The sequence below is a fragment of the Centrocercus urophasianus genome, unplaced genomic scaffold (assembly GCF_019232065.1).
Source record: "Centrocercus urophasianus isolate 14NV4802_14NV808 unplaced genomic scaffold, USGS_Curo_1.0 seq_11, whole genome shotgun sequence".
NCBI lineage: Eukaryota > Metazoa > Chordata > Aves > Galliformes > Phasianidae > Centrocercus > Centrocercus urophasianus.
In genome coordinates, this window is record NW_024884253.1 from 2,766,160 (window position 1) to 2,781,337 (window position 15,178).

At 41.0% G+C, this 15,178-nt stretch overlaps 1 protein-coding gene across 3 annotated transcripts in view; it reads left to right on the top strand.

Annotated features, from left to right (window-relative positions):
* The window catches only part of SLC45A4 (solute carrier family 45 member 4), a 65,907-nt gene that overhangs the window by 21,943 nt on the left and 28,786 nt on the right, over positions 1–15,178 (top strand). For all 3 annotated transcript variants that reach the window (XM_042839751.1, XM_042839749.1, XM_042839750.1), the window contains exon 2: positions 7,152–7,769. In XM_042839751.1, the coding sequence (XP_042695685.1) occupies positions 7,526–7,769 (244 nt within the window). In that variant the 5' untranslated portion in view covers positions 7,152–7,525. The remainder of the gene's footprint in view (positions 1–7,151; positions 7,770–15,178) is intronic.

Below are 15,178 nucleotides of genomic sequence, written 5' to 3' on the forward strand. Positions count from 1 at the left end.
TCGGGGACGTAGCTTCACTGCTAGGAGAGCTGTCAGAATCATTTGCTCTTCCAAGTATTTGTTCAGTGTCTGCTGTAGAATTGCTTGGGCATGATACCCTTGTAAAGCAATCTGTCTTACGCTGTTCTGATTTAATGTCTTTGGTTACCTGAACGATGGATTCAACGTTAGGATATGTCATATGTGGTTTTGTATTGCACCTAGTTAGCCTTAACCTTTTTCCTTTGGCAAACCTCTAGTGATTAAAAAAATAAATTAGTCTGGTTTAATACAGTTTTAAAATTAGAGGTTGATTTTTAGTGTCATGGAATGTTTAGTGGAATGTTGCTCACATATGGACCATTATTAGGTAATATGCAGCATGACTGCATTTAAAGAAGTCCCAAGTGTGGCTTTCTCCTTCTGATAGGGTTCATGCAGTTCTGTCTCAAGAAAGCAGTACTGAAAATCATTATAAACACTGAAATAGGGCGAGAAGACATTTAAGCAACTGTGTGACTTCAGCTGCTGCCCTTTTGTACCAAAGGAACTGCAACTCGGTTATATGACGGTGCTTCAGGAAGGTCACAGGGTTCTTGATTCTGAACTTCTAGGAAGCGCCCACGTGATTTGATAGTGGGAGGGTGCAGTCTCCTTGCTGAACTTCAGGTAGTTGAGTGCATTTGTACAGCTGGGCCAGAAACTTAAGGTGTGTCCTCTTAGATGCTTTCCATCCTCCTGCTGTGGCTGAACACTTGAGTTTTGACATGGCCCAAAGAAACTTCCAGCTGCTGTTTTCGCTCCCCGTCCTCAGTAGTTTGCTGCAGATCAGTGCAATTGGCTAAAACCAGCCCGACTTTACAACACTTGTTTATCAAGTTGCTTTTGCACTTAGATCACTTTCTCTGTGTGGTGCACTTCACAGATGCTCGTGTGGTGGTGCAGGAAGGGGTGGGAATAAGGATGGGGGTGAAGAAGAGGAAGAACAGGCCGCTGCTTTTAGAGGAAGTGCTTGTTTGTGCTAACTTATAGTGATTGAGAAACCTTTGGTGTAAGCAGCATAATAGGCTGGTAGGGTATTTTCTGTGTACCTGTGCAAGCAGCAGACTGTCAGACCAAACTTCCCTTGCTAGCAGAACAAGTAATTCTAGCATAAGTACAGTTTGCTGTCAGATCTGGAGCAGTGCTAGTGATTTCCTTGGACAGACACCATTTGGCTCTTGAAAAGGCACAAGTCCAAACAATGCATCATTTTGCAAGGCAGTCAAATGCTGAAGCAGAACCACTCTCCTTTTTGCATTTAATCAGAGAAGGAATAATAAGTGATGTTTTGTCTCCAGCACAGAGGTGGAAATGTTCAGTCCAATGTTTATTTACTCTGAGGGCCAGCCAGATATACTTGAATTGCTTTTCTCTCCAATACTAACATTAAAGCTATACTCACATTATTCTAGATAATTTTAAAGTAACATGGCCATCTTCTGAGAAGAACTTGGAAAAAAGAAATGAAGCTTGACAAATAAATGGAATGACTGGGCAATTATAGGCTTGCTAGCCAAAAAAATCTGCAATTGAAACAGCATGGCTAGTGGTGCCTATGTCCATGCAGTAACCTCAGCAAAGAATTGAAGGGGGGCAATAGAGAAAACAGAAAGGTGCTGTTGCATTAAGCTCCTGCACTCTTGTTTGAACCTTGAACCTCATTTTTTTGGGTTTTTTTAGGTGTTTTTTGTTTTGTTGTTTATAGCTTTGTTGATGTCATGCATGATACTACAGTAGGATCTACTAGTGAACTAAGGAGAACTGTGACCACAGTTGTTAAAGCCTAGGTAGATTCAGTCAGAACTGGTTCTTAGCTATCTTCCTTGTGAGATCAGTGATAAACAATGGGAAGGCAGATACATCTGTATGCAAAGATGACTCAAGGTCTCTTCATCTTTTGGTTCAGAATGAAAAAGATGAAACTTCCTATAAACTATAGAATCTCTGTCTGTGATAGAATGTGTATTAAATCTATAGAAAGCAAGTCCTGTGTAGCAAAATGCAGCTCTTCAGCATGATTTATGAAAAGTCACAAGAAGGCTTTGATCCGTCTGTATGCTTACATGTTAAAGAAGGCAGTGGTAATGGAAGAGGCGGCTCTTGGAGACACTGGATGGTGGATAAGTGACTGGAAGTTGACACAATAAACCCTGAAACACGGGATGAGATGGGAGAATGCCTCAGCTCAATTCCACTTATTCCTTTAGTAATTTCATCGCTTTTGGGCAGAACGGTTTCCATTCTTTCCAATTTGCTCACTCAAATTTTCCTTAGACCAGGCTTATTCCTCCTTTAAAGACTAAGATTTTGTAATTAACACACGCCTACTCTGCTAAAATGAATATTTCTTACACTAATAAATGCTGCAGCGATTTCCTAGCAGCTTCAGAGGAGGCACTGAAATTTTCTCCTGGTATCCAATTGGGCCCATTTAACTCCATGTACTGGCTGGGCTTTATTACTGCTTAATAAACTGTGTGTGTCATTACCTGAATTGTGCTGCATGTTACATAGCTGAATTGAAGTCATCTGCTTTGGCAGTGGCTTGGGATATCTAGTTGCTTGTAGAACAGTACATTCCTATTCCTTGTAAGCAAGAGATATCTGGAAACATGCATTAAAAATAGTTCAGTCTTAACAGATTTGGGCAGAATGGCTGTTAACCCCATTTATGCTCTGTTTGGGGATTGATGGCTGTATTGCCCATCATCTGATCTCCAGTGTCACGAATGTGAAAGCACTGCTTGTCAGCCTCCAAGTCCTAAACGTGCTGGGAAACGTGATGGAAGTCATTTCCCCGAGGCACTGTGTTGTGTAATTATCTGGCTTGCACGCTCTGTGCTGCCCTTATCATCCTGCTCAAAAAGAGAACTGCCGAATGTTGTGGGCCTTGGACACGACCTACGTAACCAGTCCTCTGGTTTGGAAACCCAGGAGGAGGCAGTAATCTTCCTGTGCTGCTTGGGTAATTCACAAACTGTGCGCATGACCCGTCTGAGGCATGGGATTGATGTGGTATCGCCTCGTCAGGCTTGTAGCACATCATTCTGTGCTTCATGGCATTGCATTACGACCTACACCTAGGTGAGGGGTGGTAAAAGTGTGACAAGATAAGATTACAAGAAATCTGAGCAGCTTTTATACGACTTTCCTTATGGATTAGTCCTCAGTATATTAGTTGCCTGGTTTGTTGATGTTAACTACTCCTCCTTAGGTTCTACTATTGTCGCAGTGTGACCAAAGTTCAAGTAAAACATGTGCAGTTAGGCTGAAGAAGAGCGTAATCAAATTCCCTCCTCCCATCTGCATTTTATGAGTACATACTTCTGTATTTGTACTTCTCTTTATATCCTGCCTCTGAGCAGTGTCCAACATTAACTCCTTTCTGAGGCTCAGACAATTCTGCTTTCTCTTTCCAGTATTCCTTGGGAGTCCTTGGCAGGACAAGGGGAAATGGTTTTAAGTTGAGGGAGGGGAGATTTAGGTAGGATGTCAGGGGGAAGTTCTTTACAGAGAGAGTGGTGAGGTGCTGGAACAGGCTGCCCAGAGAGGCTGTGGATGCCCCGTCCCTGGAGGTGTTCAAGGCCAGGTTGGATGGGGCCCTGGGCAGCCTGGTCTGGTATTAAATGGGGAGGTTGGTGGCCCTGCATGTGGCAGGGGGTTGGAGATTCATGATCCTTGAGGTCCCTCCCTGGCCATTCTGTGATTCTGTGGGAGTCCTGAAAATGACTTCTAAAACATCATCCAAAGTAGGGAGAACACATGGCAGAGGGAGGGAAATCATCTCCTCTTCTTATGGTGGTCCTGTGTGGATCCAGGAGGTGGACTCGATGATCCTTAAGGGTGCTTTCCAATGCAGGATATTCTATTCTGTGACTTTTCCATAAATGCAGCTAAAATTTTTTATTTTGTTTGACTTCTATCTATGCTGCATGAATGACAGGTAAAATGTAAGCCTAATGCATCACTTTTCTTTTGGGAAGGATAATAATGCAAGAGTATTTCATAGGTTGACCCTTTATGAAATGAAGCCATTAAACTCATGAGGAAAGACTGCTATATTAGAAATTCCTGTTGATATTCAGTGCTTCAATTTAGTAAAGTATTATCAGTGAAGTTTTGGTGTTACTAAACTGAGTTGTGCTGTATGCGTTCATGGATGCACATCCTCCTCAGTATTTCAGTCCAGCTCCTCTGTGGATGCCATTTAGTTTGTATTTGGAGCTCTTTGTTAGATAAGAGCTTGTGGAATATTTACTTCCATCAGGTAAATGAATTTGCCTCCCTGTTCTTGTTACAAAAGAATGCTACCATTCAAACTTGCTGAATTTGGAATGAGCTTTGAGGAAGAATGAGGATCTGTCTAAAACACATCTGAACCCAGCCTAGGGGCTGGCAAAGGAGCTGAAGACCTTTCCAGAGGCTGTTGCTCTGCAGTTGATGTATTAGACACTCATCTGGAGTCAGATGTAAGTGCTGCAGGAAGAGTAGCGTAATGCTCACCACCAAATTGGCATAATGGAATAGTAATTCCCTGTTACTTTAGATAAAACCTGTCCATTGGGCCTTTTGATATTGCACTTGAATACTGCAACTGCTTTTTCTTTTTGACGTGTTTAACATATACTGTTCTTTTATGTGTCAGTTACAGCTTCAAAGTCTACCTGCATCATCTGTCATCCATTATTCCTGTCTTTTAAATTACTGATCAGTCCCCATCATCTTCCACTTTGGGCATGACTTCATCAGTCATCCCTTAACAGCCTTGCTCAAATGGCCCAGACTTCACCTCTGTTTCTTTCTGCTGCCTCTTTCCCCTTTGCCATGAGAAATGCTCCCAGCCTGCTGCCATTCTGCTTGTGTATTCAGGCTGCCCCACTGCATTGTAAAACGTTCTGCCTTCCTATCCATGCTTCTGCTATCTTGTAACTACCTACCTACTAAATGAGGTACATAGAGGAATTGAGTCAAATCCCTCATTGCAGTGACACAAGGAGAAACTGAGCATGAGAAGAAGCAATAATCTTTAAACCCATGTAGTGCAGAAGTGTTATTTGTGACCCTTAGTCCACAATACCATGCGCGTGTACTGAAAGATTTCTGAGTAGGAAAACCCGATATGTAATCTTACTAATTCTACTGAAGGTAATTTTGCCTCAGTCTGCCAGCAATTAAATATTTTATTACTGTAATTAAAATAATCACTCCTACTCTGGAACCTGTGCTCTGCTGGGTTTTTTAACCCAAAACTTGTGTTACAAGCATGTATGTTCTGCTGTTTTTTTCTCCTAATTTAATTTTAATTCCTATTTATGTTAAAGTAAAATAGCCATTCAAGAAGTGAGCTGGAACCTCGTATACTGAAGTAAGGTAAAAGAATCCCGTCCCTTCCTGATGCAGCTTCAACACAATGCTAATGCTGGAAGGTGGAAAGAGGTGTAATGGCTTTAAGGTCAGGCAAGGTTCAGGGTGGCTATGGGGAAAAAAATTCTTTTTCAGAAAGAGCGGTGAGGTATTGGAGCAGGTTGTGCAGGGATGTGGTGGAGTCACCGTCCCTGGCAGCTTTCAAGAAAGGATAAATATGGCACTGTGGGACGTGGTCAGTGGGCACGGTGGGGATGGGTTGATGGTTGGGCTGAGTGATCTTTGTGCTTTTTTCCCAACCTTAATGATTCTGTTCTGTGAAATGAACTCTACCATATGCAAATCCAAGGTGATGAGAAGGAAGTGCTTGAGAGAAACCAAGGAGCTTATGAAGAACTTGACCAATTACTTGTCTGGGCCTTGATTTAGTAACCCTAGGCAGTGCATCTCAACTCCTTTTAGTACAGAATGAGTGAAGAAATGCTTTCTTGAGACCTTTATGTAGTGAACTGTTTATTGCGAATGGGTTAAAACGCTTGAGAATTAAACCTTTCCCTATAACATGTGTTCAGTAATTTATTTTAACTTCTCTCACGTGATTTGACTAGCTCAGAAGGAAATTCTAGGCTTACATTGTTATTGCGGTCATTAGATCTCAAAATTTAAGTAATTTGGGGTAACTTGGGAGGGGAAAAACCCAGACTAAAAAAAAAAAAGAAAAAAAGAAAAGCTGTTGGCTGGATGAACAAATTACATACACAGAATCCTCCAGGGTACAGCTCTGAGGTAGGTATCAGCAGGAAGGAGCTCTTGAGGTGCTCCTTTGCTACGCTTCCAGTAGATGGTGTGTTTGTAGGGTCATGGTAACAAGAGCTGCTGATGTCTCCACTTTCTTCAGTCTCTTACATTCTCTGCCTGATGGTCTGGTTTATGCTAGAGCACACAAAGATTTGTCAGCTGGTTGGAATATATTTCAGAAATAATGTACAGTGGCATATTTTGTACCATTCTACTCATAAAACTCTCCTTCCTTAGAGTATGAAGGTTTGCTCAGATCTTGTGTGCAGAAAGATGTGTATACTGTGGATATCTCTTCATTGAAATTTTGAATATTTTAAATACTAGTCTTTCAAATTATATTCCTGACGGCTTATTTCTGCTCGTGTTTGCTCGAGGAATATCATTCTGGTCTGAATTTACACAGTGATATGCTTCTCTATCAGTGCAGTTGACTTTCTAGTGTTAATAAGTTCACGGGAGCTATGGGATCTTAGGTGCAAAGTAGCTGGCAGCTTCCAAAAGACTGAACACAAGTCTGCGTGGCTAGGGAGCAAGTGGCAATCTATGAATCATCTTCCTGGCATAGGAGTCATCTTCCTGGCTTAGTACTGGAATATCCTATGCTGATTCTGAAATGGAACCTGCCTTAATTTCCCAGAGTTTGTTAGCCCTGTGCTGGATGTTGTGAGGGTCTCAGGCAAACATGATATGCTTGTTATATATTTATGTATGTACACTGATATATATATTCCTCTGTGGCTTCCTGCAGGACCACACAGGAGTACAGTTAGGCATCATTTAAACATGAAGAACAATGGCATTTCAATGGAAAGTTCAGGGGTAGGAGGGACCGTGGAATGAAAGACCCTACACGAGGCAAGGACAATGGAAAGCATGAAGCAGGAAATAGGGTATATGGTAAAGGGGGGGCACAATATCCTGAGAAAATACTATTGAAATTTTTAAATGCTTGCTTTTTGTTGCAGATTAATCAGCCACTCGATGGGGATTAACAGTGGAGCACCTCTTTGTGTCGCCTTTCCACCTCTCTGTAGCAAGAATAACAACTTCAGCACTTCTTCAATAATAATTATGAAACTGGTATTAACTGAATGGCAATTATGGATTTTTAACTCTAACTCACAGTAAACCAGCAAGCCATATGTTGAAATTCCTACCAAATAGCTTTCCATTCTTTATGTCTCGTATCTACACAAGAAGTTGCAAGATACTTGTTTGTACAAGAGGAATATAAGCATTACTTGCCTGAGGAACAGAAGGTGAAAGAGAAGACACCCTAACTTGTTTGTGGAGTTATGGTAGTATTATTTATATAGATATAACATATATATATATTTTTATGGTAATGAAAATGGCTCCCCAGAATGCTGACTCGGAATCTATGCAAGTTCAAGATCTACCTGTGGCACAGCTTCAGAAACCAGAAAACAAGGAGAATGAAAGTAGAGAGGAGACCATTAGTGAAGGATCCATAGACCGGATACCGATACGCCTGTGGGTGATGCATGGTGCAGTAATGTTTGGCAGGGAATTTTGTTATGCCATGGAGACAGCTTTGGTAACGCCTGTATTGTTACAAATTGGTAAGTAATTCTCATTTTTTGTTAATCAATATTTTAGACACCATTTCTCATTGAAATCAGAAGGAAGTGTGATCCAGTAGCTGCAAATGAGAATAAAAAGGGTTTTGTTTTTTCATCCTTGGCTGTGCCACGGATCCAGTATGTGACCATGTTCAAGTAGGGAGGAGTTCTGTCTGCATTTGTCTTCTTTAATATTGCTTCTCACTGTGAACACTCAACCTGATCTGAATTCACATCTAAAACTCTTTATTAAAAGATAGGCATCCTCAAAACTAGCAACATTAGACTATAAAAGACTTCAGTGAAGCTGTTTTTGATTTATGGAGAAATGCCTCAGGTTATAATGCTTCAGAATAACTGCTTACATGATTTTGCTTTTTCGAGTTCTAACGAAATGCTATATTTCTTTTAAACTACTGGTGAGTCTTGTTTTATCTGGTTAGTGTCCATAGTTTGATCAAACAAACAAATATTAACAAAACATGACATGAATAGCTTGAGGGAAAAAAAGAGAAAGAGGAATTGGAATAGGAGTAGATAGTGTTAGATTTTGTGGTGAGTACTGTAGTTAGATTGCCAATAAACTGTTTCCAGTATCCATAGTACCTTATCAAATCTAGGAAATCGTGTTCTCTGTCAGATATCAGAAAATATTACATGAGTGTGAATGGAAGCAATGCACTGAGCATGTGCATAAGTTGGTGTGTTTACATTGTATAGAAGTATGTACAATATATGAATACTGTCTGTTTGCTTTGGCTTACACATGCAGTTGTTCCTTTACCACGCTCACTTGTAGGCAACGAGAAGCACCCAGCCACGTCTCTAAAATGTTCACTGAACAGCACTTACAACATTGTTTTAAAAATTCAAGGTCAGCTTTTGAAATGAAACGTCATATGATAAGAAAGTATATATGAGATAAAATGTGTGAGCATGCCAATGCACATGTTCCTTCCTGCACTCTTCTTGCAGTTAAAAATGTGCTTTCACATGAAATTACTAGTGGATTTATTCTAGATCAGCAGATGAGTCAATAACCGATGCAGACAGAGCTGTGAGAGATCCTGGTGGGTTGCTGCTCCAAGATTTCCTGGAAACTTTCATTCCTGGAGCTCATGTGCCCCTCTTTTGATCTCAATGATAATTGGAATGGATTATATGTGTTTTCTAAATAGAGGCTTTCTAATTGACTTGACTTGCTGAACGAAACATGTATTATCTTCATCTAAGAAAGCTCATAATGTCTGTAAGGTATTTTGGTTTTAGATAAGTCCAAATTCAGAAGTCTAAGCTACTTGAGTTGTATTAGGTGCTTTGATTCAATTACTGTCAACCATGCATGCAAAGTACTTGTGTCATGCTTAGCGTGGAGAAGACCCCAGTTCTGTAAGTGACCTATACTTTTTGCTTGCTTTCTTGTTTGTGCTGGCACTTGGATGTTTAAAATGTATAGCTGGCTAAGTTGACTTTACCTTACCAATGATTAAGGTCAGACAGTATAAACAAACCATCCTTTTGATTACTGATCACTCCGCTAGTTTACATTTCTTTTGTGAGCTCTTCTAGCAAATCTGTTTCCTCCAGATAATTGGGAAAATATCTCTTCCCTTCCTTCCCTAACCCCAGTGATCAAAATAAAGCTGGGATTTGGGGGAAGGGAAAGCAAGAATAGAGCACTAGTTTCTAGAAAAGCTGGCAAAACGACAGAAGACTGCAGGGATGCAGGTACGATGTTCACTGCTGTGTAGAGCTGAAATGGAGGTAGCTGGTTACAGGTGTTAGATTTTGGGTTCTCTGGCTCACGTTCCCCTTCAGCAAAGGAATAAATAACATTGGCTGCACTGAAGGGTTAAGCTATTCATGGGTGACTTTATATACCTGTTTTGTAATTACCTCTTACATGGTTCTGTTTACTTTTATCAATCTCAACATCTGTCTGCCTAGACAGGAGCTATATTTATTCCTCATCTGGGGGGCTGTCTGTAGCTGTTTCACCGCTGCAGTATTCCTTCTGCTTCGTGATCTGGTAAATCATAGAATGAATCATAGAATGGCCTTGGTTGGACAGAATCTCAAAGATCATCTGGTTTCAACCCCCCTGCTACAGGCAGGGTCACCAACCACCAGACCAGGCTGCCCAGAGCCACATCCAGCCTGGCCTTGAATGCATCCAGCGATGGGGCATCCACAGCCTCCCTGAGCAACAACATTCACTTGTTTTCAGTGTGAGGTTAGTATGGCTTGAGAAACTTTCTGAGAAGTGACAAATGGAGGAGTGACTCAGCTGGCAAACTTCACACGTGGTAAACTGAACAATCAGAAGTCTTTGGGAGTGTGCAAGACAGACTCCTCCTTTCAGATGTACATTAATTATTAGGAATTAAGTTTTCTGTTTTGAACTTGTGTTCCACACCTCAAATAGACTTTCTGGTAGCTGAAATCATAGAATCATTCAAGTTGGAGAAGACCACTAAACTTACCTAGCCGAACCATCAGCCCATCACCCACTTCCCACATCCCGCAGTGCCGCATCTACACGTTTGATGAACGCTTCCAGGGACAGTGACTCCATCTCCTCCTTGAAGAGCAGCCTGTTCAAGGCTTGTCTGCTCTGAGGAGAAACTTCTACTATCCAGCACACACCTTCCAAGTTATGCTCCGGCAGGTCAACGACCTGTTGTTGTGTAAGCCAGACTCCAGCAGCTGTAGGAGGTGTCCCTTGAGGTCCTTCCTTTCCAATTCAGTGGTTGGGTTGTAAATGTGTTTCAATTTCCAGAAGTTCTGAATTTGTAACAGAAGAGCTCCAGGCAGCAGTGGGAGCTGGTTGAGTCAGAGGATGCTGTAAATTAGAGAGGTCTGGAAGTCCTTGAATGCTGTACACCCACCAAAATGCCTTCAAGGATTGTAATCCTTGTCGTTATTGCCGTGTTCAGATTGATGCTACGTTGCGTTCTCAGAAGTGCAACTACAGCTTGTTAACAGTTTTGCCATAAAAGGGTTTTAGTAGCTTGGCAACAAGAGCAAGCCAGACACATCACAATTTATTCTAACTTGTTCGTTGACTTCTTACTGTCTGCAGCAGAGGAATTCAAAATTAAGAAGATAACTTGCTTAGAATACTTTGGAGAACATAAATATGCCAAATATGAGACCTAGCAAGCTGAGTTCAGATGAAACAGTATTAGTTGGTACTTCTGTAAAAGTAGAAAGATTTCTCTAGAAATCTTCATCAACCTTTATTTGGAGGCTCATTCAATCAGCAGTTCCTCCCACCCATTGTGAAAACTATGCAAGAAAATAAAATGTCACACACTCTGGTGTGTGTACGTGTCACTTCAGGGTTTTGGAGAAGCTGGATGATTTCATGCTACTATTTAGGATGCTCTCTACATTAACACTGACTTATCCCAACTGCTGGTTGCTTCCTCTGTCTCATCTCAACCATGTTATAAATTACATACGAGCATGAGGAAACCTTTGTCTTCCGAAACATCTGGTACATAATACTGCTTATCAGCCAGAGGAGTTAAAATCCTGCTATTGTTTATGAATGGCAGCATATTTTCTTCCATCGTTAATCTTGGCTTTGAGGGATTCAATCTCTGAACCTCCTTCCAGTTCATAATAGGTCGTGGAAAATTTGGGTGCCGAACCGTTTTGGAAATGATTTTGTATAGTAATTTCTGTGAATGAAAGTGAGGAGAAACTAATGGCCAATGTGGCTTAACCTTGGAGAAATGCAGCTTATTAGAGAAACTTGTGCAATGAAATCAGGACGCAGAAGGTGAGATCTGTGACCGTTTCATTAAGGCTGCAGGACAGAAATCTGTGGCTTGTGGTGGCTTCTGCTTTCAGAAGAAATTCCCATGTGACAAATGAGCGGTGGTAGCTGTGAACACAAAGCTTCACATTTTGTGTTTAATACGATGAAAGCTTTGCCAAACCTTTGCTATTGCTTCAAAGACTCTTTCCAATGCTAGCATTATCCTATAAATAGTTAATAGGCAGAGAAATGACTGTCAGCACCAAAACTGTTCCTCATTCCCTTGTGTAAATTATTAAGTACATTACATGAGCACATTTAGAAAGAAACAATGTGCATTTACTGAAGGAAAAGCACGAGCAGTTTGTGTCCTGCTTGCCTTTACAGTGTCATTAAGTTTACTGTAAAAAGTCTTTCATTGCTATGTTTTAACCTAAGGTGTGCATCGAATATGTGATATTGTAGAAACTGACTGAAATGTATCAGGTCTGAGAAGCAAGAATGGCTTTTTTAATGTATTTTGTATTGGAGTGCCTGTCTGTGATGGCATTATTCTGTTATGCTGGGAGATTTAATGGGCTCTTGTAATGAATGTTAGCTGATCTAGCATTAAATGTTGAGGGTTTTGGTTTTAAGCTTAACCCTGAGCATGTGTCATTTAGGGCAATAACACAAAGGAATAGTATTCCTGGAGTATTGCAGTGCTAGTTAATAGATACTAATATAAAGAAAGGCTGAGCTCAGCAGAGCAGAGTACAAAACGTGGCTCATTTCATTTGGAAAAGAAACTATTTATGTCATTGTGTGCTCTCAAAGTGACAGAAGGCTGTCATTACTGCTGTCTCAAATATGGGATAGCTGTTTTGGGGCTTGAACTGTCAGTCCTTGGCTACATTTTTTTCTCAACTGTTGTGACTAATTGCATTATCTTACACTGAAAATTCCTACAGCCTAAAGCTTAAGACTTTGCTTCCAGGCTCTTGAAATGTAGTTCATGTGAAATTGCCAGTATGGAAAAAGCGTGTCTAAGAGGTAACAGAAACTGCTGATCCTGAGAAATCTCAACGTGGTCGCTGGGAAGTCATTACCCCAGAAAGATTTAATGTTATGGGGTGAACTTCCATTACGAAGGAGTCAGTCTCCCAGTTGCAATTCAGCGTTGGTACCTGTCGGAGAGGAATGAGTGCAGGTAAAGAGGAGATTATGGAGGCAGAGTTAGAATCAAGCGTGAAATGTTAACGATAAGCTGGCCTTTAGGTACGTTTCTTCAAAGGAATTAAAGTATCAGTTGCTGACTCAATTCTGTGTGGAAGGAGATTGTCTCCCAAGGCTGAGCCTGAGATCAAAGGCAATCTCAAAACCTTAAAGATCTGGTGGGGGAGATGGAAACAAAGGGATGGATGAGCTTTTAGAGGCTGCCTATCATTCAAGCGAAAAAACCTTGCAGATGGACGAGCTTCTTCAACAGAAAAGCTGTTAATTTCAGCTCAGCTCACTGTCACCTTTATCCCTCATCTCTGTCCCAGGATGCTGAGAGTGAATTGCAGATCTGTATTCCTCCTTGAAGCTGACCCGTGCTGAGGAGGAGGGCTGTTACACAGCTGACCTGTGGACAACAACTGAACTTACAGTGGCTCCAGAGAACCTGAATTAGTAAATTCTTAATTGAACACATGCTTTAGCCTTGGTAGCTTTGAAGATACTGTCTTTAAGGTCATGTGAAGTTGGAATTCAGATTTCAAATGGCGGAATGTATGAAACTGCGATATTGTGCCTTCGAGACAAGTGCTGATTGCCCTACAAAACCTCTCCACCCATCGTTTTTTAGTTATTGACTAACTTTGTGTCTACCAAAGAGTTGTGTAATACTAATTTTACTGTCTGTCTTCCTAACCAAAAGCAGGTCAATGAGACTTTCATATCATACATCGTGTTTCTCTTGCATAAAACACCTTCTGACCTTAAGTTTACACCAGCAGCAGTTTTTGAAAGTGCAGCCTTTTGTAAGAGGTTTGGGTAAGGATTTATTTAAGGCATTAAAAGAAGGTGCTGTGCAATTCTCCAGGGTTTTGAAAGATAGAGGCAGGGGCATGGGCTTTGATTTCCTATCAATGCAAATGCCAAGTAGTTTGTAGGTTGTGCAGTAGTTGTTACTTATGGAGCTTTTATTTTATGTATATGTGTATATAAATAAAACTGTCCTGTTATTGTTTTCTCTTAAAGTGACACCAAATCTGTCCTTCAGAGGCACAAGTCTACCTAAAACCAGCCATGCTTTGGCACTGTTTTCTCCCATTCTGAGTCTTAAGTGAAAGTCCCCGATCTTCTGTGGGAACATTAAAACAGAACTGGCTTATTTTTATTCCTTGCATAGAGTGTTTGCAGTGAAAATTCTGCATAAGAACACTTTGAACCTTCTCAAGTTTTCCTTTTGAAAGCTTTTGTAATCTGAAAGCGATGTGAGTAACAATGTATCAGAGGAAACACTGACATCTGAGAGCTGTGGACAGAGAGAAAAATCACAATGTGCAAGACAAAGCAAATTGTGTGACAATGCACACTGTCAGCACTTGTGAGGGGATGAAAATTTAAAAGCAGTTCTTAATTTTGTTGCCATTTATGTTCTTCAAAGCCATTTATTTTTCTGCAGAGATTGACACTTTAGTCTGTGATATGTGGGAAGAGCTCAAGGCCTCCAGAAATAATCATCCCCCTAAGAAGGGAATGAATATCTCTTTTCTTCTGTAGCTGCTTCTATCTAATAGTAAATCCTTCGTGTTCAGCATGCTGCCTTCTCTTTACCTTCATTAGCCAAGGTTTAGGAGAGGTCAGGCTTTTTGAAGAGATGTGGGAGAATCCTTTGACATCTATTGTGTCTTTTACTGAGTGGAAACAGATCTGTTTCTGTGCATAGAGCAACAAGGATGGGAGATGAGAAGCTGGGGCAGATTCAGGTCTTGTGAGCACGTGCTAAAGCCCAGTGGCTTCAAACATGACCTTTATGAACCTTTCTTCATAATCTGCCTCCAACCCACGTGTGATGGCAGCCAAATTGGCCAAATCTCTCAGCTTTTAGTACTCGTATCTAAACAGACTTCAGGACAGCACGGTGCCAGGTGAAGCTTCAAATACACGTACAGTGCACACAGAACTTCCCGTACTGTCTGAAAAGAATTTGACCCTCACCTATGATTTAGAGGTAACTCTGTAGTGATAACAGCGTAGTGATAACAGATGCAACACCATAGTGCTTCCTTCCTCTTTATTACCAAGTAATTGCGGGCGAGGCAGTTTTCCAATTGCCTTTTCCTTACTGTAGAAAGAAACCTTTCAACTTTTAGGATGAGCTCTGATGATGAAGACCTGTAAATGCAGAACTGAAATTTGTGCGCCTGGCTGTGCCAGGTCTCAGATTGAGGGTTTTCTATTGAACGTGGATTGTGAATCAAGTTATGAAAAGGGAGAAAAAGTACTCCTTAATGAACAAGAGTCTTTACTTTTCAAGGAAATAAAATTAAGGCCACTTCTGAAATGAAAAGAATGTCAACAGGCTGCTGCCAAATCACGTAATGCTTTAATAAAGCTTGCTTCAAGAGGATTGTCAAAGCTGCAACCCCTTAAGCTCAGTTCTCCTCTGAGTCTC